Source organism: Toxotes jaculatrix, chromosome 20 (assembly GCF_017976425.1).
Source record: "Toxotes jaculatrix isolate fToxJac2 chromosome 20, fToxJac2.pri, whole genome shotgun sequence".
Taxonomy (NCBI): domain Eukaryota; kingdom Metazoa; phylum Chordata; class Actinopteri; family Toxotidae; genus Toxotes; species Toxotes jaculatrix.
In genome coordinates, this window is record NC_054413.1 from 5,356,103 (window position 1) to 5,382,306 (window position 26,204).

Here is a 26,204-nt window from a genome sequence, read left to right on the forward strand (position 1 = left end):
TAATATCTGATAAAAGCTCCATATAATCCATTCACATAGATCTGACACTGGCAGCTCCATTAATAAAAAGCTGAATCTGGATGTCTGAGTTTAAAAAAAAAAAGCCAGTGCAGCTGCAGCTGTTTCTACAAGGCATAACATTTAAACGTCTTAAAACTCAGTGTGGATAAAGAGCAGAAGATAATTCATTCCACTAAGGTTATGTGAAAGGCTGCCAGTCAGCTATGACATGATGATGAACAGTGAAGAGGGACGAGGGGATGAGCAGCAGCTTGTGTTAAGAGGGAAGAGATGGATTAGCAGGAGACAGAGAGGGAGAAGTGAGGGGATTGTGGATGAGGGATTTAGAGAAATGAGACATGGGATACAAGATGGAGGAGGTGGAACAGGAGCTGCAAGAACTGCAAAGGAAAAAAAACAACAAAAAACAAAACAAAGCAGAGTGGAGTGGAGTGAAGAGGCAGTGGCTGGGTCTATAATCTGGCAGACGCAGGCAGCCTGCGGCTCCATCACTGCATGAGGCGGCGTTTGTGCAACAGCGGCAAAGAGCTAAAGACTGCTCATTACAGGATAGTGCTGCTTCAGCTGGGTAGACCTAATGTGACCGCTCCTTTTTTGCAGCAGGAGAGGTGCTGCAGTGAGTAAAGAGACTGGACTGGGTTAAAGTCCACAGGTAATAAGCATTAAGCATGGTGCAAGACCCTAAATTCCCACTAATACGGCATCTTGCCAAAGTGATGGAAAATTGTTTCTGCTTACAAACTAAGCGTCTTTATTTCCAGAGGCGCGTGGTTTCAAATCATCCTGCCTCAGGATGTTTCTCACAGTTTTTAGCCTTGCTAGCAGCATAGCTGTAGGGATGACGATGTCTGTACACAGTCCACAACTTTGGTTCAGACTGTTGGATGGATTGTCACAAAATTTTATACAGACCTCTGCTGTGTTTTTCCCCACATCAGTGACCATGACTGGATTTCTCACCATGCAACAGGAAAGCTTAACCAGGATGCTGACCTCTGACCTATTTGAGATTTCCTCACAAGGATCAATAAAGTATTAGATCTGTAGCTGTAGATAACATAGGATCATTGATCTTGATATTGATGGACCAAACGGAAAACTACAGATCAGTGGTTCCTAAACATTTGATAGTCAGGCCACAGAGGTGCGATATGATTCAACAAAAAAAAAAGATATTAATAAGTTCGTGGGCTATTTTTACTGTAATTACTTTACACCTTCAGAACCAATGGTTATCACTTTACTGATTTTAACTCACTTAGGTCAATACATGAGGTAACAAGTCAGTCATCACCAATCAGCAGTACATGGCATCTGTGTGAAGTGTCCACCTAAGTGTTGCTGACTTGTCTGTTATCATTTTTAGATTTAGTAACCACCGAGTAACACAGACAGAATAAAATCACATTTCTGCTTGTTTCTATTTTTATGTTTACTCAGCCTCTGTCTTGTACACTTTCTTTTTTCTCTGCCCCTGTTTCTTGTCAGGTTCTCAGACAACACTGTGCTGCTGTCTCTCCCTCACAACACTTTCTTCTTCCGGCTGAATTTATCCAGTCTTATCGACTCTTACAGGTACATGGACACAGAGATCAGTCAGTTCAGTTATTCTTAGTCATTTTTATCAGTTTAATTGAGAGTCTACTGACCTTTACTTTTATTTACTGGCTCAACAGTAAATAAAAGAAAGGTGAAGGACACAAACAGTCAGAACGGTGCTGTTGAGAAGCTTATTGGTGTCACACAGAGAGATCTGTGGTCTTTTTTCGACCAACAAAAGAAAGAAGGAAATCAATGAGCACACTGAACCTACAATATCTCACCTTAGCAACTGAATTCTCACTGCTGCCTGCAGACATTTCCCTTTTCTCTATCTGCCTGCAAAAGTTATTTTATAATCTTTTTTATCCCGTCCACTATGCATCATTTTTATATATTTTTACGGCCACACTGTGGATGACAATGATATTTAACATTAACAAGTCCATGTGGCCTTTGGTTGATTTTAGCTTTGTGTTTCTTTCTTTCTTTTCCTGTTTACTGTGTGTTTAATTGTTGACCTGGGCGGTGAACTGCTGCATCCAACCATAAGGAGCTGAACTGAAGAGAATAAGACCTGGCTTGCTGTCAACGCTCCAGTTTATCCCAAAGGTGTTCGATGGGGTTGAGGTCAGTCAAGTTCTTCCACACCAAACTGGGAAAACCATTTCTGTGTAGTGCAAAGATTTCCATTAAGTGGAACTGAAAGAACCAGCCTGAAACACAGAGAAAAAACTAAATGTTCTCCTATAGTGCACATTTAATGTGTAGATCACGTCAAAAACACTGACATTTAGAAGATAAGCAAGCACACCTGACATTCCTCTATCATCACCGTCCTGTCTGTGGTCTTAAACTGTCAGCCACGTGTCTCTGATGAACAGCTGAGGACTGACACACAGCTTGATGACAGGGTAGCGTCTGAACAACTATTATTTGGGCTCCTCTCTCCCCCTAAATGACTGTTTATTACCGTTAAATGCTAACCATTGATATATTCTACAGAGCTCCACTTGTACCACGCTTCGTGACGTCATCATCTTTAACTCCACGATGAATGGAGTCAAAAGCGGCTTTCTGTATCCGGCTCAACAGGGGGAGGCTTGTTAACTGAACCAAACAAGCAGAAGACAAACAGCAATCAGAGCAACCACAAAAGCTGCTATAAATATCCTAATTTTATATTCTGACTTTTGAGACACCACAGATGTCTTCATGAAGCGAGACAGCCCCGAGGGAAAGAAATGCTCCACCGAATGTTTTCTGGCTACTGCGGTTTGCTTATTGCTCAACCTACAGTGCAACTGTAAAGCTCTCTGCAGGGTTTTCTTTACAGACGAGGTGGGCAGCGGAGGAGACATGACATATAATCTCACTACTCTCCCACTCAACAAAAGATGATAATCTAATTATTGGTATTTGGTATTACAGAGCTGGAACATAGGGCTCTGACTCGCTGACACCAGAGGGAATTCCTTCGCTTCGATAGCTGTCAGAAAAGACTCATGTCAGTTTCCCACTGGCGTCAGGGCTTGGCTGTTGTTTATTTTCACTAGATGTTGAGAAACACTCGGTCCCCTGTCCATGCGTCTCCGTCCCAGGGGTTTTAGTGGGGTCTGTTGCTTGGTCATGGTAGCGTGAGACTCGTAAACAGCACACTGTATGCTGGTCTCTGATTGGCTTTTGAAGGGGAGGTGGGTTTAGGGTGTGGAAAGCAATTCAGGGATCGTATGTTCATGTCAAAACAACACCAACCTCTATTCTGATGTTTGTTAAATCTACATCTGAGCCGGGTAAAACTGGATCTGACACAACCCTCTCATTACCTCACCAAACAATTCATTCCTGTGCACCTCGAACTCACATCATGACTGTTTCGGTATCATATTTCCGTCCTGTTGATATGTTGATTTGAAAGAAACTGAGGTTCAGCATGTGAAGGAAAAATACTGCTGCCGCTGCGCAGAGATAATTTAAGTAGGATCAGTAAACCACAGACAAACCTAATGTAAGACTGAGGGCACGGGTTTGAACATTACGCTGGTCGAGTTTTAGTTGTTAACTAGTTATCACATTACAGCTAATTACAGGACATGAACAGCTCCTTCAGTGCGACATGTTCCACTTTAATGACGGCCACTAAAAGTTGGGCAACAGAAGAAGTCTAGCAGGTCACAAGACAAATCACAATGTATCACTCTGCCATGGTTACACAATTAATAAGAGCTACGGGTAATACACACGGCATGGTGCAACTCCAATTTTAACCCAAAATAAGGGCATTTTAAACACGCAATAAAATCTACGAAACAAGTTAATCAACAAAACATCTACACAAAAATTAAAAAAAAAAAAATTTCACTGCTGTGCCACATGTGCCATTTTTGGACATTTTATGCATTTTCTCAAGATATGACAATAGAGAGCTGACAGGAAATGAGGAGACAGAGAGAAATAGGAAATGACATGCAACAAATATCCTCAGCCAGACTTGAACAGAGGGACAATGCAGTTTGTGATCACCGCCTCAAACCCCCTACACCGCTTTGACAAAACGCAGAAATGTTTAGGCTTTGTCATCGATTCAACTTCATGGTCATTTTGAAGGAAGCAGTTTGTGGTGCTGTTCAGTTGTGTAATACTTCTTGTCCAGCCCATTTATATCAATGAGGGCAGATTTGCAACTGAGTGTTTATACTGTGTTAACAGACACACCCTGCTCTCTGTGCAGAGCTGAACTGGGTTATGAGCAGTTTCTGAATCCAAGTAGAAGAAAGCATAAATCTTCTCCTCTACAAGATGAAGATTACAAACGCTGGTTGGATGATCTGCGGTGACAGTTTCATTGCAGAGATTCAGAGTAAGATCACTTTTACACTTGGAAAAAGGCCAGTGAATTATCTCAAAATGAGGAAACGTGTGATGAGGGAGCCAGAAGGAGAACTGACGGGGGAGGATCAGAAGAGAGGAACAAGCTATGGTATGGCAGCTCCTTCGGTGTGATTCTTCCTTCAGAAGCATCGTAAATGAAAGAGTGTCTTTGTCTAAGACTGCGTGTGGGTCCGAGCCTTACAGTGACAAAGAGCTTTGTCTCCTACACGTCAGTATCTCGCTTCTACCGAGCCTCTTCCTACACCTCATACCTCGATGATGAGCTGATACGCTGCACCGCATTAATATTTAATAGCTAGGTCTGGTACAGCAAAGGCAACACCCAAGTAATCTACATTACGTCGTGGTACTTGCTCGGCTGTGGTACTGTATGTAAATGAGTGCAGGCTTGTTTCTCGGTTGCATTGTGCTTTCTCTCTCTCTCTCTCTCTCTCTCTCTCTCTCTCTCTCTCTCTCTCTTGCTCTCAGAGATTTGGCTGGCATCAAAGAGGAGCGGCATCAAAGAGTTGGACTGAAATGTTGTGGAAAATGCAAGAGGTAGAGAAAACCATTTGTAACTGTCTGAGAAAAGGAAAAAGATGCCACCTCTTCATTTCAAAAAGGGTGTATCCTGCACTCACAGAAAAAAATATGTATTTTGAGTATTCATGAAAAATGACTAGCACCTCTCAGAATTCATTTAAAATACTAGACGTAGGTGTTCTTTGTCTTATAGATAAAATGTCACTGAAAACATGTTTGCAATTCTGCAAAGTTGTAGTTTTGCTTATGTGCGGTAAGCTCAGTAAAAGTCATCTCGGTTTGAGTGAAAGCAGTAAAAAATTTCCATGACTGATTACTCTTCATATGAGGGAGCCAGTAGCTAAAACTGATTCCTGACTTCAAGGCAAACCATCCAGCATTTGTTGAGATTTCTCAGTCTTTTGTAAAAACTGTTGCAGCCCTAAAACGTGTTTTATTTACTTATAATCACTTATTTATCTTTTCCTTTCCTTTAATAAAACAGCATCCCTTTACAAAAACATGTACGGAGCAAATCTGACTTGAAACCAGACAAGACCTCCGAGACACTCGCTGTCCTTCTTGTTCCTGTCTGGTCAGAGTCAGGGCCTTGAGCCACTGACCGTCTGGTGACCTTCGACAGCCTCACGAGCCGCTCTGCTGTCCACCTCCACATCCTTCTCCCCCTCGCCCCCAGGATGTCACATGCGCAGCACACAATCAGGTCAGCGTCTCGGCTAATGCGCGCTCACCCGGCATGAAGAATAACTCAATGGCACCAGCGAGTCAAGCAGGGGACGGGAAAATGTGCAACTCAACAATCTCCATTTCCCTTAATATGACAGGTTATGTATGTGAGAGAGATTTTTAATCATCAGACAAAATCGTGTTAACTTGTCTGGAGCATTTCTCAGATTAGTGCCCTTCATATCCCACATTATCTAAATTAAACTGCTGCCAGGATCTCAACTTTCCACAACATAAACGGTTTGTCCTTTTTCCGAAGGACACACAAGGTCACACCGGCTTGTGAACAGACATTAGACAGATCAGCCTTCATCATGTCTCACTTGTTCATTTTCTCATGGAGCAGTTAAAGCTCCCCGCTAAGAGGAATGCAGGAGAGCAAAGCGGGTTAGGAGAACAGATGGAGAGCTGCTGCAAAACAAACAGCAGCGGGACACAACATAGTCAAAACACAATGAAAGACGGGGAAAGTTATCCAGCATCTTTCATAAAGCTCTGCTGATCATTCAAAAGCAGAAAAGAAGACATTTATGTCTTGTTCTCCTGTAAAAATGACCCATTTTTTAATAATAAAAAAAGGTTTGGATAATATCAAATTAGTCCTGCAGACAAAAAACTCTTCAACAAAGAGACTCAGCCTTGACCAGGTCCTGTAACTGGGACATGATAAGCACAGCTAGGCCTTCACAAAAGATTAGAAAATGTTCGTTCTTACAGATGCTGTGTCTTTCAAATTTAGCACTTGTGTTTGCGGTTGAGAACGAATTGTCTGTGTCCGCATTTCAGTTTGTACCAGAGCTGCAAGATTACAGTAACCACGCTTGTCCTCACTCCCATTGTCTCTGTGACAAAGCTGCAGATTTATGAGGCCAGAGGGAGAGAGATGGCAAAACCAAAACTGCATTCGAGAAGAAAGAAGCTGGTCTGACCGGGACGTGATAAGAATAAGAAGTGTTAAAGAGCCTCATTACATAAGACTTCTACCCATTAACGGTGATTCCTCAGAAATGAGGCTTTGACCTAAGGTCTACCTGTAGGACAATGAATAACATACTGAGCATACTGTGCACCGCATGTGCACGTCTGAAGAAGTGTTGTTTTCACACCAATTTACATTGTCAGTCAAAGGTTTTATTTGCCCACGTTTCTTAAAATGATTTTTTTTTTCAAATAACACATTACTTTTTTTACAAGCCATTTACGAGGCCATTTCCCTGAACCACGACCAGCAATTCAGCCAATTTCAATAAATCGTTCACTTTCTTCTTTTTTTTTTTTCTTTAGTAGATCGTGAGTAACTTAATATTTTAGAACTAAAACTCAAAGCTGAAATTCCAACACTTAAAACTAAGGCTGGATTTTGTTCAGTACCAGTAGCGAAACAGTAATTTCTTCATTACCTCAATTCGAATGCAGCCTTGTTTATTTACAAACCTCTGTTTTTAATTAACAACATTAAAATTAAAAAATGTATAATGATATAAAGGAGAGAAAATCAGCAGATACCCATATCTGAGAAGCTGTAAACAGCTATGTGGTAATTTCGCCCTATAAATGACTTAAATGATTCTAAAACTGCTAATAGTTAATTCTCTGTAACATGATTAATCAAAATAATCCATGAACCATTTCAGCACTAATCAGGATTCAATTCTCCTTGACTCGGAGCATCACTTTGCTGAATCTGTGCGCTCTAATCAGTCCAATCAGCTGCGTAACCCTGAATACAGCATTGTCCATGTTCAAACCTCTGAACCTTTCTGGAGCTGTCGAATCACAGAGCTGAAAAGCCAAACTCCTCCTGTTAACACACACACACACCCATGTCTTTCCTCCAATCAAACATTCCTGTGTTCAAGTGGGGATAAAAAAAAAAAAAAAACACAAGGTCAGGGCACTCAGGGGTCATTTTATCTGCATACCCACAATGTGTGCTCAGTCATTTCTGCTCAACTTCTTAAGAAAGAGAAGATAAAAGAAAACTCTTGACTGGCGTTAAGAACATTTACAGGGTGAAAGCAAAAGGGAACACAGGAGCATTACTATAATTCTGTTAACAAACCCAGCACTGCCGAGACCAGGAAGCATGTTTACGAAACAGCTGATGACAAGCGTTTATCTTGCTCCTCTGCTTCATTCAAGAGTGAGATCAGTATCCCTCTGCCGCCCTTAATCCAGCATGACGAACATGAGTAGTAGGTGCCTTCTGATAAGCATGTGAACCAGCATCTTGGCTTAGAGACACAAACTTATCACACCTCACTGACCACGTGGTTCTCCTTCTACAGCGAGAGGTTAAAACTCTTGCAAGATAAATCATTATCTGGCTCCGTTATCGCCACGTGATTCTCTGTTCTGGCTTTTGTTTCCCTCAAATAATCACCGGGCGTTACTGCAGCACTGCAGTCGTTTATCGTTTGTCTAATCTGTCCTGCCTTTTGATGAGAGTTATGCTGATTTTACAGGAAAAATGTGAAAGAGAAGGGAAAGCGTGCAACAAAGGTTGTGAGCTGGAATCTGGAGAATTCACAATGTCACAATCAAAGTTGATCCACCACTGCTTTATGAAGCATTGCAGGAAGCAGTCTGATTCCTGTGCAAATATCATGATATCAAATTTCACGAGATAATATGTCCAATAAAAAAATATATAAGGCCTAAACTCATTAGATATTTAAAAAAAAAAAACTTCTGATGAGTAAATTATCCCTTTTATTAAAATCATGTCAAATATTTGTGCTTGATTTGACATGAATCCTTAACACAATGCAGGCTTAATTTGACAATACAATCATTTGTTTTAGAAAAATTCAGTCTTATGCCCGAACAAAACATGAAATTATAAGTTGGGGCAAATCCTGTTTATCCTGTGGTGAGGCCGAAGCGCTCCTTTCCTTTCTCCCTCTGGGGGAGTCCAAGGTTAACAAGGTTGACCTGTTGTGTGTGTCATTTTTAATAAAGCAAACAGACCTCAGATCGAAAGGGGGTCCAGTCTTGTTGGAATCCTACAGAGCAAGGAAGCTGCAGACGCTCTGCAGTCGCCACAGAAAGTTAGTTTGTGCCGAGAGGAATTGCCTTTGCTCTGACCATCCATTGTTTTAAACCAGAGTGACGCCGCAGATGGCAAAACAAATTTTCTCGGACAAAAAAGCCAGACTCTAGCCATTTGTGTTTAAAAGAATTCAGTCTGTTTCCGGCGCAAAACCACAGCAACGAATCGATCAGATGCACTGAAACAATCTGACCCTCACACTAAGATTTTATCTCACTAATCTGTTCTGCAGAAGCAACAACATGCACTTTTACCCAAGTGCAGAAAAATTACTTCAGACCAACATCCTTACGTAACCTCGCATAGCCTGATTCACTAATTTTACAGCTCTTGCAGAGTTATACATCCATGCTGAGTCATAATTATAGGAAATTTGTGTGACTCATCAACAGCTCTCTTCTGCTCCCTCGTCTCTGAGCAACTGATTGACATTACAGCTGCTTGGCCTACTCCCAACTCATGTCACATTCACAGACTGAGAAACCAGGTCTTCTCAATGAACACCACAAACTGATTTTTCAATAATCCCACCTCTCCTGACTGCAGCAGCTTCAAGTAGGATTTTGAAGGCAAGACCTTTACTCGTACTCGTACTTCTGCAAAGGAGGATGTTCACTATTGTCTGTGGTGCTGCAGATTTCGCTCGAGGGAATTACCCACATTTCAGAGATGTTGATGACATTAAAAAAAAAAAAAAAAAAGGATGTGAGGGGAAAATCCAAAATCATCCAAAAGCTGCACTTCTTTGTTCTACAAAAGAATGATGTGTTTTCATGTTTTCATCCGACAACATAATTAATGACTTGCATATTCAGAGAGTGAGAAAGAACCCTCAGCTTCATGGAGCTGCATATTATATTCGAGCCTTGTACTTTACTGGCCACAGAAATGCCTGCGATTACACAGAGTGCTGTTTCATTCCTCATTGAGAATTTGGAGCTCTGGCACCTTCTTGCACTGAGGAACTTGATGACGTCAATTTAAGTTTGCAAGCCTTCGGTTCTTGGGTCTGGACATTGGAGCACCGGGGCTGCTGATTCGCTGAGGCTTCAAAATCAAAAAGTTGGACCTCCATTTTGGTTACAATCACTTAGTTTGACTTCAAAAACTCACTCACTCACACATCTGCAACTCTGACACCAAAGGAAGATTTTCAAAGAGACGAGAACTGCTGATTTTTTTTTCCGCCAACAGTCCAGTTCTTGGAATAGGAGCAGTGGTTCTTACTAGGCCGCTAAAAAAGATGTGTGCGTATTTGCCTCGACCTGAAACTGGCCCCCTTCCCACTTCTTTAAAAACATTTGCAATTGACTGTGTTCCTGGAGAAGCTTAACAAGGTCTGGCACAGTCCGCCTGAGTATTAAAGTTCTCCATAAAGCGGGGTAATTTCTGCCCACTGGATTACCCAATTCATGCCTGTAAATCCAAAACACACTGCTTGCTTCACTGCTACTACAAAACCCAGCGGAAGAGCAACATGTTATGTGAGCTCTAGTGGCCGCACCCGCCCCCCCCCCCCCCCCCCCCCCCACCTCCCTCTGCTGCATCTCCATCAGAGGTTACTGCAGTGCATCTTTCCAGCAAAGCAAAAGAGGTGACTCAGGGTAAAGGCTCAAAAGCCTTGGCAAACAGTGCAAAGGCTTTTTGAGTATTGGCCACAGTAGCCAGCCAGCAACAGTTAAAAGCTTGGGCTGAGCACAGGAGCGGTGCGCTCGTGCATGTTGGGACTAACATTAGCTTGTAACACTCCCATTATTGGAGGCAGGAGCAAGAAAACAACGTTGTCAAGCAGAAGAAACCAACTGAGAGAAGTGTCAGAATGCAGTTAGGCAGAAGTTTCTCTCTCACACCTATTGTTGTGTTTATAGGCCTCAATTAGTCAAGTGGCTGAAATTGAGCTTGTTAAGAAAGGCCCCATGTGGAGAAACAGAAAAGGCCAAAGGAAAGTAGATATGAATAAGATGACGGAGCAGGAGAGAGTTGTGTTTAACATGTGGTGTTTATCTTCCAGAGGGATTAAACTGAGAAAGTGAGAGTCAACCTGAGCTGGCTCCTCAGCACGTGTTCAAACAAAAGCCTGTTGGCAGACATGCATGGAGACAGCGAGCTGCTTTTCTTTTTTGTGCCTGTTACTGTTACGTAACGCTACAGACAAAGCTCAATAGGAGTGTCTGTGAAAGCACTACGCAGGGGGGGGTTACCGTCTGTTTATCTAACCCTCACCTACCTGTCCACACTTTCTGCACAAGACATCAAGGGCCACAATACACGCTGTCATTACCAGGGCTGCAGTCATAAGCGGGCATTCAGACTGAAAACAGCTCAGCAGTAAAACAATGCAGGAGGCTGCACTGGTTGGCAGGGGTGGGTGGGGAGGGGGAGGGGTTCAGGTATTAGTGGGACAACGACACAAGAAACAGGAAATTTAGTTTGAGTATTTATTTATCTTTCATCTTAACGATCATTAGATAAACAGCAGAAATATGGTGTTTATGTCACAAAGTTATCTACCTTGAATATGTGCTTGCAGATATTTGCTTGCCAGATTATGCTGTGCTGCGTTTCCACAAAAAGGTGAGCCAGGTTCACTGAATTTGTTTTTTTCATGTAGTGTCATTGTCTGTTTAAAGGATGTAATGAAACTGTTAAGCTTTTTCATGTATGTATTTATTCATATTTCTTTTTTTTTCTAGTTTACTATTGGCATTAGGCTACAAAAAGTACTTTATTCCTAAAAAGAAATGCAGAGGATATGACCTTTGTCTCCTCAGTGTTGTGTGCAGCCCTCATCTTCGCTGTGCAGCACAGGGTGGGAGGCTTTTATTCACCGGCTCCATATTTAATTCATCAGCCATCTCTCTGATTGACGGCTGCTGGGATGCAATTCTAATTTAACTGTGGCTCCTGCATCAGAGTAACCTGCTTTACTTTCAGCCTCCTGAGCTGCGTAAACAACACTGCATTCAAATTCTGAATGCAAATGAGGTCACATCTGCCAAACAGGGACGACAGCAGATTTATGAGGGTGTGCAGGTCTGATATCAGTCTGAGACGCACAAGTTAGATGCTATTTCAGCTCAGGAGGAGAGGGGCTGTAGGTGAACAATGAAGCCTTAAGCAGCAAGACTGGAACAAAAGGTCATAAAGTACTTTATGCAAGACTGTGAGTTCATGCAGCATTTTCATTTCCATAACATCATCATCAGATTTGTTTTCATGTGTTCAAACAAGTGTAGAAACTTCCACTTCCCCTACAGGCATCTTTTCATCCCATTACTGATTTAGTAGAAGGAGGCAATGAGTTCCAAACAAAAAGAGCAAATGAAAGCGATAAACAGAGACATCAGCGCAGACAATTTGGCGAGATGGTTTCGCATGTCAAAGAAAAACAAGTCGAATGAATCTGCCAGATTGAAAAGAAGCAGAGCTGCAAAGCTGCAGAAGTTTATGTGCATATCTGACATACACACAAAGATATCCACGTTTAGTTTCAGAGGTCAAGATACAAGCTTTTGATGTTGAAGTGCAAAGGAATGAATCAACACTCTGAAATCTGCACACAGAGTTTTCATCTCGGTCGGTCAACAAAGTGAGGAAATCTCTCTTTGAAGCCGTAGAAGCATGTGTATATGAACCTTTATTGACAGTTAAAACACCGGACTCTTTACGGGGATAGTCGTGTTTATAGAGGCTTTACGCAACCTATTCTCACCTGCCTCCAGCGGTTGGAGGACCCAGCGTGGTTTGTGTAATGTTTTTATGGCTGATATTCACACGCATACTATGATCAAAGATCAATGTCAGGGCAGCTGTGAGGAGGTGAAGGACCTTGGCCTTTGCCTTAAAGCAGGGGGGAGGGTGAAAACACTCACATCGAACAGCAATAGCAACCTGACCATAAACGTACCTTTAATGCTTTTACAGCCTCTTTGCTCCGATGACAGCCCTTTTAAATCAGCAGGCCTCAGACGTTATGGGAATCAGTCGGGACAGTGCAGACAGTGGAAAGCTAAAACATTTATTAAAGGCTTCACATTACAATACATGACAGGAACCAAGCTGTGTCTGAGACTATTATTATAACTTAGTATGTGTGCATGTATCATAGTCACAAGACTATACTTGCAAAACTCTGAATGTGTACAGGGAAAATCCAAACTACTGGTATATATTTTTATATTTATTATCAAAGGGCAAGTTCACACTGAATCACAGGCTGCTACCTCATTTCTTTTTGAGGTTTCCTAATAATAATCTGGTTTTTGTTGCGCATGTAACTGTAGTCGATGGGCTGACACATACTTAGGAGCTATGCATATTTTTATATAGTATTTAGTTAAAGTTTGTTGACCACATCCAGGTCATTGATGTAAGAACTGACTTTCTATCAGCTGCTAATCAAACAGCAGCAGTGGAGCAGTGGCGATGCCGTAGTAAACTTTACATTCATCTTTTTACACATTTTAAGTGTTGGCAGAGAGAGTGCAGTACAGTGGATGATTGTACAAAGCAAAGGCAATTCACCTGTTGTGATATCGCTCAGTGAGCTAAAAGGTGCTCCAGTGATTTTGGTATTCCACTTGAATAAATTTAGCGGGAGAGACACATTAAAAACGGAAGGATCAAAATCGAGGCAGAGATATCCTGACTTTTACTCACTGGTATGATTTCAAATTCAAAAACACTGCATTCTACTGGACTCTCTCTCTGCCCTGCCCCGTCTGCCTTTTTTGGCTTTTTGCTATAAATGTGTTGTTTTAAAGCCCAAGCCAAAATAACCCTATTGTCATCACTTAAGCATTTTGTCAGAACTGTTTTCACAAGCTGAGTCGTGCTAAACATAACTGAGCCTAATGTGTGAAATCAGTGGACTTCCTCTTAACCTGGTTATTGCTGGCCTTCTGAAACCCACTTTTCCTAAACTGGGCTGAGAGATTAGAGCAACCTAACAGAACGCCTCCTGTTATTTAGTTGTTCACTTGTGGGTTAATAAAGCTACTGCCTGTTTATGTGCATGTTTCTTCCCCCCAGACTGTTGAATACTTCTGCACAATGTACAGTACAGAAGTCTGAAACCTAAGCCTGACATTTACAAACTCCATTGTTTCTTCTCTGGAAATATCTTGACGTGGTATCAGGTTTTACACGTTTGGCCAGTTTTCCCGACAAAATAGAGAAACAGCCACAAGAGAACTAATCTGAAAATATCAAGTGCGGCATTTGAGTTGTATGTGTATTTAAGAGCCTGTAAGCAGAATTTTTTTTTCCTTCAGTGCATTTCATTTAACTTCAGATAGAGGAAGAGTCTGAAACTCTGACTCTAGCAATAGACTGATAAATGAAGAGCGATGAATAATGATGGGGTTTGTGCAGTCTGAGTTACGAAAATCCAAATGGAACAGTTAAGACTTCTGTTTCAGTGCGAGAAGTGCCACAGGCCTCTCTGCACATGAACTGAGCAGTGCAAGAAAAATGAAAAATGAAGTTCATTCTGCAAATACGTCTGCATTCAAACACTCACTTTCACACAGCAGCGCCAAAAGATGACTCTAGGAAACTGACGTCTTTCAAAAGATCTTGATGACTGAGAGCAGAGTTTGCTCGAGTAGGTATGAGGCGCTCCTCAGAGGCACCGACGTTATGTTATGTGAACTGCTGTGACAGTTCCGTGAAAGCCTGCAGACATGTCAGCCATTCCTGAAAGATTCCTTTTCATGCCAGCTTTCCCATATGACTGGCAGAAGATCCGGGTAGCTCCATTTCACACAGCTGGAGTGGAAAACGCTGACAACCACCTCTCTATACATCATCATCAGATCTGGTAACACCAACCCCCCCCCCCCCCCCCCCCCCCCCGCTGACCCTACCAGAGGCCTCTATGGAAGACCAGCTCACATTTCACAACCAGGTGACAGGATCCGTCAAGATCACATGACTCAACAAGTTAATGAGCTGCAGGATCGTAACATGAAGTTCATAATGTGTCATAATGGACCTGGACACATAGCAGACTTATTCTTAGCCAGTGGAAGGTTTTCTGATGTCTCTGTCCACGCAGCCCCATGTAAACAGAAGCTAGCATAAAAAAACATTACAGAATCTTATAATGGGCTGGAGGGGACTTTTTGTTTGGCTGTGTATTTTTATTTATTTGTCATTTTCAACTGTGCAAACATGACATTTCAAGCACAGTTAGAATCATGTCTCACTGGTAAATGTCAGGTTTAGATGTCAGTCCCCTGGAACTTTACTTTGCTGTGCTTTGAAAAAGAAATTCCTCCTCTCTCCAACTTCTAACTCCTGAGATAACAGAGAGTGTGATGTAAATGCTTAAATCAACTTGGCTGTTTGTATTTACACTCTGTGGAATATGACGTGGATGTGGTGTGAGAGAATCGGGGAACAAATTAAGTATTTCAGGCACTAAATTACTAAACTGAAGTAATGCAACGAGTACATGACGCACATAAATTAGTTATTTAATGTCCATAAACTAATAAACCGTGTGGACAATTGATCTACTTAGTTGTGTACAGTGCAGACAGAGGACATGTTGGAAAAGAGGGACAGCACAGGTTTTCTCCATTCAATAATCTTGCTGGTGGAAGATTCTCCAGGGAAACTTTTTCTTAACAGTGTCACGAAGAGTAAAACCTCTCTGCTCTGGATGCCAACTGCAGCTACCATACTAAAATGAACTACGGGAAGATGCTCAGTATCTCAAGCTGATGATAACAGTGTGTGTGTATATATGTTTACGAGGTGCAGTTTAACAACTTCCTTGTCTGGATGCCGACCGATGAGTAAACCGACCTAAAGCCGTCACGCAGGTGCTACGCAAGTGCTGCTAACTGCTGTTTTATATAAACAGGGCTCCTTCATGCACTGGTGCCTGTGAAATAGCAGCATGTAAACACCATGAAGTCTTCAGCTTTTCCCGTGTGTAACACCCGTATCTCTGCTCTTTTTGTGTGTTCAAAAGCATAAAAGACAACGGTTAGATCATGTGAACAGCAGTGTGTGACACCATTAATCTGCAATTTCATTTTAAACACCCCCGCTGACTAAGGGCTGCGCAGTGAAACTTTTACAACAACAGCTGTAAAATGCACTGATGAAAATTGCATGCTATCGCTAATGCAATCTGGCAGACTGGGTCCAAGACACCCCAGCTGTAAAATACAGCGTGTCACCACACATGAGAAGGTAAATTACACAGTGTCATTAAGCCATTCATAAATCTTTCGGTACGTCCAGAGGAGGTGTAGCCGCAGGTCCCTGCAGTTTCGGCACAGAGGTTCACATTCAACCGGAGTAACCTTTGTTCAGCAGACACACATGAAATGATACTGCCTGGGGAAAAAAAAAATCACCAAATTCATTAGGGCTCCTCTGGGAACCATATCTGTACTCAGTTTCATGGAAATCTGTCTAATAATTGTTGAAACGTTTCACAAAAAAAAAAAAAAAAAAACACTAGATGAAAAGTCAGAGGATCCCCAAAGTCATGAAGCTTCCTCCTCTGGTGCCGATCAAAGTTTCACATCAATCCATTAAACAGCTGCACAGATATTTTAGTCTGAACCCATGTGGTGGACCAACACATCAACAGTGACACTGCCATCCCTTGCTTCATGCTGCTAGCGTGGCTAAAAACAACTGAGAATACATGGAGTCATTCATGCACATTATCTTTGTATTCTAGGAATTAATGGGTGTGAATGGGTTTCCCAGTAAACCCTTAAGCCCTGAGCAACAGGGGGGTTACCACCGTTGGCAGAGTGACCATGTTAGCAGGTGGATCAAAGCTGACTGTCCCTGCTCCGTGTTTCCCCTCCAGGGAAATCTGAGCGGCTGTCATTCCTCATAGGGCAGCTGTCAAACCATGCCTTCGCTGCTGGATTATTATGGAGTGTAAGTCATTAGGAGAATCCCTTCAGGACAGGCGGTGCTTGCTGCAGGCCACAACTCGACACGGGCTTATGAGGGGGCACCGCTCTTTTCTGAGGGTTCATTTGTTTAATGGCTCGTCTTTACAACTTCACACATGGAAAACACCCAGAAACTACTGCAGCTTTACTGCTCCGCATACATCACAGCAGCTGTAAGGCAATAACATCTGGTCACCTTTCATCTGACTGTCATAAATTACCCCTGACCTTATCAAAAAAGCAGAGATGCTGAGAGACATGACAGCGTAACAGAGAGCAAAATAAATACAAGGACCCTCAAACTGAAGCAGCTCAATGGAACGTGGGGAAAAAAAGAAATATTCCACAGTAAACCCAGCTATTAAATAAAAATGGAGGAGGACACAGAGGAGCAAGGCCGTGCTTCTCAAGTAATCAGGACTGAATTTGTCTGAACTTGACTTTTTGAAGAAGTGACAGCCTTAATCAGCCTTAATTCATTTGATTACTCACACCTGTGTTTTTCCTACTGTTACATCTGTGTAAAATTTTGCAATATAATTTTTTTTCTTCCTCATATTGCTCATCTCTACTTGGCACATCTGTGTCACTGCCTTGAATTTCTCAAGCCTGACAAATGCATGTGAGCGCTGACACATGCATGGGATTTTGGTTAACACACAAATGTGGAAAACAGCATCTGCCCCTCACATTCAACCTCACATATTCATCTGTGAATTAACACCCCGACGCGACGAGTGAATGCAGCCTTGCCCGACCCAGACTGCCTCGTTTCCATCTCTCTGCGAGCAGATGGAGACAGATCCTGGAAATGGAAGATGGAGCAATTACTGGAATGAGTGCTGAGCAGCTCTGGTGCACCACAGAGCCGGGCTGGGTGTGGATTCACTTCAAGAGGTTTACTCTGCTGCATTATCAAGCCAAGATCACAGGGGGCCGGTGATAATCTTCTTTCCAAGCTGGACTGTAATAAAACAAACTCAGCGTAACTGTTCAGGGTGGACTACGTCTCTGGTGGACCTAGCTCCCACTGCTCTGTTATTACCGTCAGACAATCACTCCCTCGGAGATTGACAGGAAGTGTAATGTTGCCATGGAGTCAGTCAGTTAGCTGTGGGCTACAACTTGAGCCTCATTTTTTAGCTTAGGCCCATATTTGTTTACATTTTAGCAAATATGCACCATTAAAAAATGCCAAATTAGCTATTAGCTCCTGTTTGCAATTTACTAATGGATGCACAGACAATATTTGCGATGGACATTGGAGATAATGATGTCCCTTGGAAAGTGTGAGTCACACTGAATTTAAAATACCATTTAAAATACGGTACAACTCAGAGAACGAGTGAATATTTTGATGCAAATTGAGGGAATCGGGTGCTAAGAGTTTTTAAAGTACCCTAATTGCCCCCATGAGCTGTATGTGTGTCACAGCCACTGCAGCTGTCCCTTTCACCTCAGTTCCTGATCTTTGCCTCACATTTTGCCTCAGTGTTTGAAAGCCCCCTTCCAATGCCTGAGGACGGGGCAGTTTTTGTCAGATTCATGCCTCAACAGCAACATTTTGTGAGTCACTACATCACCTATGCAAAATTTCCTGTGGTTAGCCCGACGGTTCCCAGCCTGAACGTGTTCCCAGGAACTGTTCAGCCCCCTCAGAAAAATCAGTGCTCAGTGTTTTGAGTCAAGAGCGATGAACCGACTTTAAAAAGCAAAGCATTCACCCAGTTTAGAAACCTAAAACCCATTCCGCCTGTGTGTCTGCAGAGAAAACAGCCATGCGAGACAACAATGCCATGTGCTGAACATGTGACTGTGGCCTGTGCTTATTTTAATGGCCGAGCTGAATAACAGATACGGCAGCATCTATTCTGAACTTTCACCTACTGACTTATTTACTGAGTATTCATGTGTATTTCAAGCCTGTGGCTCAGACACACCCACGCCTGCCAGAGGGACACAGAGAGACAGGAAAAGAAGGGAGACATCCGCGCTTGTCCATCATAATAGACAGGTTTGATTTAAAAGTATCAGGGTTCTTTGACTGATGACCACAGGGACGTCTTCACAGGTTAACACAGCTGTAGTTGTAACCTGCTTCGTGCATGGCTAGCGGCTCATCGTGTCTCCACAGAGGTATGGGTTCATTTTGTTTATGATAGTCTGGATCAAACATGTATTAACATCGGAGCCTAAATGGAAACGTGACAGTGGCAGCCCAGAACATGCACAGATGGGTAATCAATGGGTGGAAAAACACCAGGGTGGGGTGGTGACTGCGTGTGTCCGTGTGTGTGTGTGTGTTCTTTCCAACATGAAGAACACTCAGTGGCGGAGAAAGTGCAGCGAGGTCAGGTGGTCGCAGCGTGGTGAAAACCGGCGTGTGCGTGTGTACGAGAGATAACCTTCAACTTAAATCCTCCGCCTTATCTGGAGCTGTTAGTGCAGGCGACACCCACTGCTTCACAATGCTGAGACATTTAGACGTCTGTTTCTTCTTTCTGATAATAACTGAACGTTTTTGCGGGGGCTTCTGTAAACAGCTTGAATCAAATGAGGCATGTGGACAGGTTTCAGTCTTATCGAGGCTGCTGATGCTGTGAATACACCAGCTGGGAATGTCACAGACACTCTGCCGTGCTTTATATCTTTGATGTTGACATGAAACAAACACAGGATTATTTCTGGGAGAGGAAGCGTCCAACGAGGCCACTGGGTTATTCTGGGTGTCTGTAATGCTGCTGATGTGTTGTCTGGACAGTCCAACTACTGCTCATCCTCACATGGAAACATTGAGGTGTTTGAGTAATTTGAGTCAGGATTGAGAAAGGCAGGAATATGTACTATGGCTGCAACTAACAATTTTCATTACCCTTTCATCTATTTTTTAAATTAATCAATTGTTTCATCTATAAAGTGTCAGAAAATAGTAAAAACGTAACATCAGTCTCTAAATACCCCAATATAACATGTTCAAATACATTTTTGCCCAACCAGCAGTTCAAAGCCCGAAAACATCAAACTCAGAATCGTATAAAACTCGGAAAAAGCACAAACACTCATATTTAAGAAAATAGAAAAAGCTGGTATTTGGTGTTTTTTCTTGTTAAATAACTTAAACTGTGCTTAACTGTGTTTGAAAATTGTGGCTGATTATTTCCCTGAAGATCGACTTGTTCACTAACAGTTTCAGCTCTAATGTGCACAGCCTCAACACAGCACCCTACAGTAACCTGTTTCTCCTGCAGTGACACCCTCCTCAGGTTGTTTGAATCTGCTCCGAATGAATGAAATGAATTCAGAGATGATGCAACAAGAAATGTGCAGAACTATAAGGTTCTCTGGTGCAAATTTCTGTGCTACAAAAAAAATTGTTTATTATCAGAAAAACTACAGCTTCTACATTGTGGAGATTTGATGTGTTTCTTTGTGTTAGGTGACAATAAACAGTTTTGTCTGTTTTGTTTTACAGTTTTTCTAACCGATTATAAAATAAACAGCTGAATATCGGAGAAAATAAACAGTGTAAATATTGAAAATTCAAAGGATTATTAGTCGCTCTAGGCCCTCAATCAACTATTTAATTCATCATCAATTAATCTGTCGATTATTTCCTTCATTAATCATTAAATTCAATCATTTTGTCCATAAAACGCCAGAAAATTGCAAAACATCTCCATCACAATTTCCTTTCTGATTCTCTCTTGCAGCTGAAGGCTTCTATCATTCAACGTGTAATCTGAACTTCTATCTTGTTTATAAAGTGAAGGAGTCATTACAGGCCCACAGTATGTTAGAGTGATGTGCAGCCCTGAATTTAGAGTTAGGGTGGATCAGAAACTCCAGCTCCCCGGTTCAATGGACAGAAAACAGCAGCGGTGAAAACCGGATCCAGACACAAATCCCCACTTTCTCCCTGCCTCAACATTTCCTGCATGAAATAACCAAACTATTCCTGTCACAGGGACCCACTGAAATAGACTTTATGTGGGCTAAGCAGATCAGCAGAGAGTGAGGTTTACGGTGGGATGGTGCATAACAACATTGGGCAATAATACCTCTCCCTGGCTCAGGCACTGCACAACAGAGGATGTCCTGGGTGATCAGTCAGTCACAGCTTGATTGATGTTCTCCCTGATCAGTGAGCAGATTGCTTGCAATTCAAAGAAACCCACACACACATTCACACACATGCAGACACACAGACACACCGACCAACCTGCTCTTTCCGTTTCTGCCAGCGGCCGCACGGGCTCTCCTCCAGGATTTCACTCTCATCCTCGCTCTCCTCCTCCTTCCCCTCCGATCCTGATTTCCTCTCCGGGACGGACATCGTCATTTTAACGCCGTATATTTCCAGGTTTCCACCCCGGACCTTCTCCGCCTCCCTCCCCCCCTTTCCCTCCTGTTCTCTGTGTTTTGTTGCTGTAGAAGGAGACGAGACGAACGGTAGCGCAGAGACGCGTCCGCCGCTTGTCTGCGCAGTGAAGAAGAAGCGCCCTCCCTACCCGGACGACACCAGCCGCTCTCAGCTCCCCCTTTGGCGCTCAAAACATCTTGCAGAGAAAAAAAAAAGATATTTCTTAAACCAGCCGCCTCTCAATTTGTAAGAATATTCCACAGAAGCTTTGCATAAAAACTAGAGGTGTGCACACTGCAAGATCGCGGGAAGAACTGAGCAGGGTGGAAAATTATACCACGGACTTCATGCGCCCTGTAGGCTGCATGCAAAATAGGTTGCGAAATGGTTTTCTGTTTATCTTTCCAATCACACCGAAGCAACGCGGGGATAGAAACTCGGTCGGTGAGGCAAAACCATTCCCGGTGAGCCCAGTGCGCCCATCGCTCGCCTCAGACAGCGCCTGTTTTATGGAGGAGAGTTAATTTTTTTCGACCATCTTCCACACGCGTCATTGTCGGTGTCGCTGGATCTGAAGCTGCCAGGCACGGTGCGCAGGGAGATGGAGCAAAATGCCGTAAAGTCTGCGCTATGCGCGCACAATATATTCACTCCAAGCACAGAAAGCGACTCTGTCAGGAAGCTGCAGCACAAAACGCAAAGGGACGACCACCATCCCGGTCTGAGGCGAGTCGAATCTGCACGTCTGGAGTCTGCAAAGGGGCAAAAGCAACGCCAGAGGCGGGTTTAGACAGGGAGCAGAAACAGGACACGTTTGTAAAACAAGTAAAAATATATATATAAAATAGTAAGATTCAAATTTAAAATCCAGGTTCCTAACAACAACAAACTCCACATTAATATTAGTGACATGCTTTATCCAGTCTTTAAGACAAATACAAAATAAAACAACTTTAAATATACTAATATGAAATCATATAAATAAATTGCCACTATTTGTACCTTCACACAGCCACTGACAGATTATGAGACACAGACATGTGAAAGGGCTGTGCAGACCTCCTACATAAGACCGAGACACCCAGACTCAAAACAACAACAAACTGTTTTTCTGTGGTTATTTTGTGTCTCTTTGTAGTCGTTTGCTTTGGTTTCCTTCTGTTCTGTTTTGTGAATATTTGGACAGGTGTGTGAAGTGTAGGTTATTTATTACAGCGTAAACCCAAGTCAAAGCAACAAAATCTGGATTCAGACCCAGAACACTGCAACAGCCACTACCCTAAAACCAGAGCCTAAACCAGAACAGTGTACCAGAGGGGGCCTGGCTGTTTTATATGTCAATAAAAAGAGAAAGGGCCTTTTGTGCCTTAATAAGGAGGGTCTGTGGTCTGATCTGGTCCTATCTGCAGCATCGCTCAGAGCTTCAGTGGTGAAGCACCAATATATTCTGTAGGATATATATTAAAAGAAGCCCTGAATGTCTGCTCTCTAATTTAACATTGTCCAAACTGTTTCACCAGAAGGCGCTATTGGCAAGATACAGGACTGTGCAGCTTAGCAGCGAGCCTCCTAAACTAAAATCACCACCCAGCCCTCAAAGATTAGACCTGCAACAGCACTGTACCACTGTAGCTTGATTCCCTTTGAGCCCAATCAAGAGACAATACGGTACTCAGTCTGTATTTCTAAGTATCAAGCAGAGGTTTTCATTACTTCAAGACAACTATTTTTTTTTTTTTTTAGTACAAACCTATTTTGCCATCTAGTGTTTGTGGTTTAAAACACAGTTGGAGCAAAAGCTGTGACACTAATCACTGTGTAGAAACATCATTTGTAGCAAGAAGTATATTTACTTCATGGTATTTGCATTTAATGGTTTGTTTAATGTCTCAGTTCCATGTGTCTTCTCTCTGATCAGTATGCTCTGATTTATCATCATTTACTATCTGCACCTCAGTGGAAATAGTATCAGATTTGCACTGGTTCAGTTCAGTTCAGTTGTAATCACAGATCTATACAGTAATCACAACCTTTCTCTATTTTTAGCGCCCAGTGCTCACGCAGAGCCTGTGAGTGAGTCCGTGTTCTGCCAATCCTCCTCACTGTTAATGAGATTTACTCTTGGCACAAGGAGCAGAGTAGAGCAGACAATGGCGCTGTCTAGACGTCTAGGGCACAAAATGGTTGTTTCAGAAATGGCAGCAATAACAAGGGGAGGGACAGCGCCTCCATTATAATGTCGAGTTAACATCAAAAACATCCAGGCTCCTGCTGCGGCCACAGCTTTGGCACCAAGTGTGAAAATCTGCTCTAAATATGTCACATCTATGAAAAGATTCTGTGTTTAGACTTCTCGGATCTTTGAGAACTTTTTCTTTCATTAATCAGACTGAAACTCTAAATATTTAGGAGCAGATCTGACATACATGACCAGTGGATCGTATCTGATTTGAAGGTTGTTGTCTCTCTTTGCTGCGATGGACAAACTATTGAGCAGAGATTGAGATTCTTTCTGCAGCTGTGTGTGAATAACTTGTGAAAAGGAGCACACAGTCCTTTATTTGAAGACCATCATCTGGAAAAACAACTTCAGATTTTTGGTATTTTTGATTCACCTCATTCACCTTGCATGACAGGGTTGCAATCATCCCTCAAGATTGCTGACATTAAATATAAAGTAAAGGCATTAGAAAACAGGTTGAAAATTAACACTGAATCTGGGGTAAATCTCTTTAAATTTTACTTGATGGCAGGCGAGTTGAGAGATGACGTTTGTCAGCTTATTATTTTTTTATATGCAACTGCTTCAAATAAACTGGATGAGTTGAGGCATGTGGACGCAGAGACTACAGCAGGATTAGTGGGACATCTTGTGGTCAGTTGTTGCAGTTGCAATTCAAATTCAAAAACTCACTGTTCCTCCTTGGCGTCACGTGTGGTGCAGCCGTTCATTTCTGGTTTTGAAGATTCACAGACCTGGGGTTACATCCTGTACACCCCAGTTAGTTTACAAAAAAAAAAGAGGATTCTGATACAGACGTTTTTGGGTTCCAGCTGTAATCATCAAGCATCATGTAGAAACACTCTTATGTAAAATATTTATGGAATATGGAATTTTTCATTTTGTCAAAGTCAAACTTGGAATTACTCTGTACTATCCTGCAGTACAGAAGTTGCGTCATTAGAAAAGAAGTCCACTCACTGCAAGGAGAAGGAAGACACATTTAGGCATTGTGAAATTTAGGCCAGAGTGGATGATAGGCAAGTTTATTTGTGTGTCAAGATAACATTCAGAGGTGACTTTCACTTTGCAGAGCATTCAGATTCAAAAGCTTTGCATGCCAAGTCATTATTTCATGCCTCTGGAGTTATCAGATTTCCAAATTGGTGTACTCTCCCTGTACAGCAACAGTTTGCCATCATCGGTCAGTTCAAGACGACACATGTTGGGGGTGGGCTTGGCCGAGTTTGTGTGCCACCGGGCCTGGCCATCCTGGTTGTACATGACCAGGTTGCAGTCAGCCTGCATGCACAGACGGAAAGCATCTGATCCATCAGTGTCTGATGCCCACACAGGCTTCCAGCCATAGATGACAAAGTTACCATCATTCTGCAGGCAGACACAGAGACATTTAATTGTTTTCACAGTGTGCTTTTCCAAACACTTAGTCTTTTACTTTTGTATTTAATTGTACACATGTATCATGCGTTTCGTTAAGTGTCTCGAGTGAACAAATATGCTGAGTTACTCACCTGGAAGATAGCCTTCCACTCCCTATTGTTGGAAAGCAGGTAGTCTCCCTTGCGGAGCTCATCATTTTTGGATATGAAGTTCCTGCTCATGATTCTGCAACAAAAAGAAAAAGTTTATGTTGTATACATGCACTGAAAATATACAGTATCTCTAGCAAGATGGTTTACAATTCTATTTGTGCACCATCATTGTAAATGTAGTAAGTAATAGTTCTATTTTAGTTCTATTAGTCCATTCCTACAATAAGCATGACCATAAACCTCAGTTTAACAGCAATAGAAAACTATAAAAACTCTGTATTAAACCTACTCTTGCACAGGAATATATGAATATCAATCAGTATAAAAATGTACATTACTTACAAGCTTGAATGTCCCAACCCGGTCAGACTGCAAGGAGAGGCAAAGAAGTGAAGTGAAATAATTCACTCCCTTCTTATATACTTGTCTCAGGAGACAGCAGGGGAGGGGCACCTCGTTCTTTATATACATATACATATACACACACACACACGCAGACACACGCACACGCATACACACGCATGCACGCACGCACACACACACACAGACAGTATAGACACAGAATGTTGCATGAGGAGCCTCGTCCTGTCTGCAGCTGGTTTCATGGTGAAAAGTAAAAAGAGCTCAGGTTTCTTGCATCCAACTGTCAAATTCTGCGCTAAACCCCTCTTTAATTGGGATGTCATGTGTTACAGGAATGGAGCTGGAGTCAAGACTTGTATAAGAGCGTTGCTGTCTGTCGGGGAGTGGTACGTCTATGATGAGGAATTGAGCCAAGAAAGAATCTGGATCTCTAACAAGCCAGTGCCAGTAAATGGTACAGACTAGTACTGTAGTAGATAAACCTAGGTTAAAGTCAATTAAATCATCTTTTTTCTTGTTTATTACTCAATACTGTGACATTACAAGCAATGAAAACACTAATTCATCACAACAGAGAGGAGCCTCGGAGGCTGAATCACCATCATCATTTCATAACAGCACTGCTGTGGGAAAATACAACAAAGTATAGCAAGACGGACTCTCCGGGGATGTCTGTGAGCCAAAGTCATTACACTACAGTCAAACAAGCATGCAGCAGCTTAACTAGGCAATAGATTCTTGAGTGTTTTGTCAAATGTACTACTTTATGAAGCATGTTATTATGTTAAGCCTGCACGGCCAAAAGTGTCGGAGCTCCACTGTTGTAACTCATTTTTCTGCAGTGTTCCTTCCTGGTTGTCTTCATTTCCTGAAACAGGAGAGTAAACGTGTTAAAATGTCTGCTCAGCCATCAGCTGTGTGTAGGAAGCAGCACATAGACTGTTGTTTTGTTGTTTTTCATTTTTTAATTTCTTTCTTTTTTTTTAACAACATAAAGTTATGTCATAAGAACCATTTGAAATAT

General features: G+C 42.3%; 2 protein-coding genes across 5 annotated transcripts in view; both read right to left on the reverse strand.

Annotated features, from left to right (window-relative positions):
- nrbp2b (nuclear receptor binding protein 2b) overlaps positions 1-21,712 on the reverse strand; it is a 30,113-nt gene extending 8,401 nt beyond the window's left edge. The window contains exon 1 of one of the 4 annotated variants that reach the window (XM_041066016.1): positions 20,903-21,712. In XM_041066016.1, the coding sequence (XP_040921950.1) occupies positions 20,903-21,022 (120 nt within the window). In that variant the 5' untranslated portion in view covers positions 21,023-21,712. The remainder of the gene's footprint in view (positions 1-20,902) is intronic. The other 3 variants (XM_041066014.1, XM_041066017.1, XM_041066015.1) reach the window with 3 other exon arrangements.
- A 1,950-nt stretch (positions 21,713-23,662) lies between these two features.
- Positions 23,663-25,533, reverse strand: LOC121200712 (lectin-like). Its single transcript, XM_041066169.1, has 3 exons — positions 25,160-25,533; positions 24,797-24,890; positions 23,663-24,653 (listed from the first exon to the last, which is right to left on the reverse strand). The coding sequence occupies exons 2-3, from the start codon at positions 24,884-24,886 to the stop codon at positions 24,393-24,395; spliced, it is 351 nt and encodes a 116-aa protein (XP_040922103.1). The 5' UTR covers positions 24,887-24,890; positions 25,160-25,533; the 3' UTR covers positions 23,663-24,392.
- Positions 25,534-26,204: the final 671 nt, after the last annotated feature.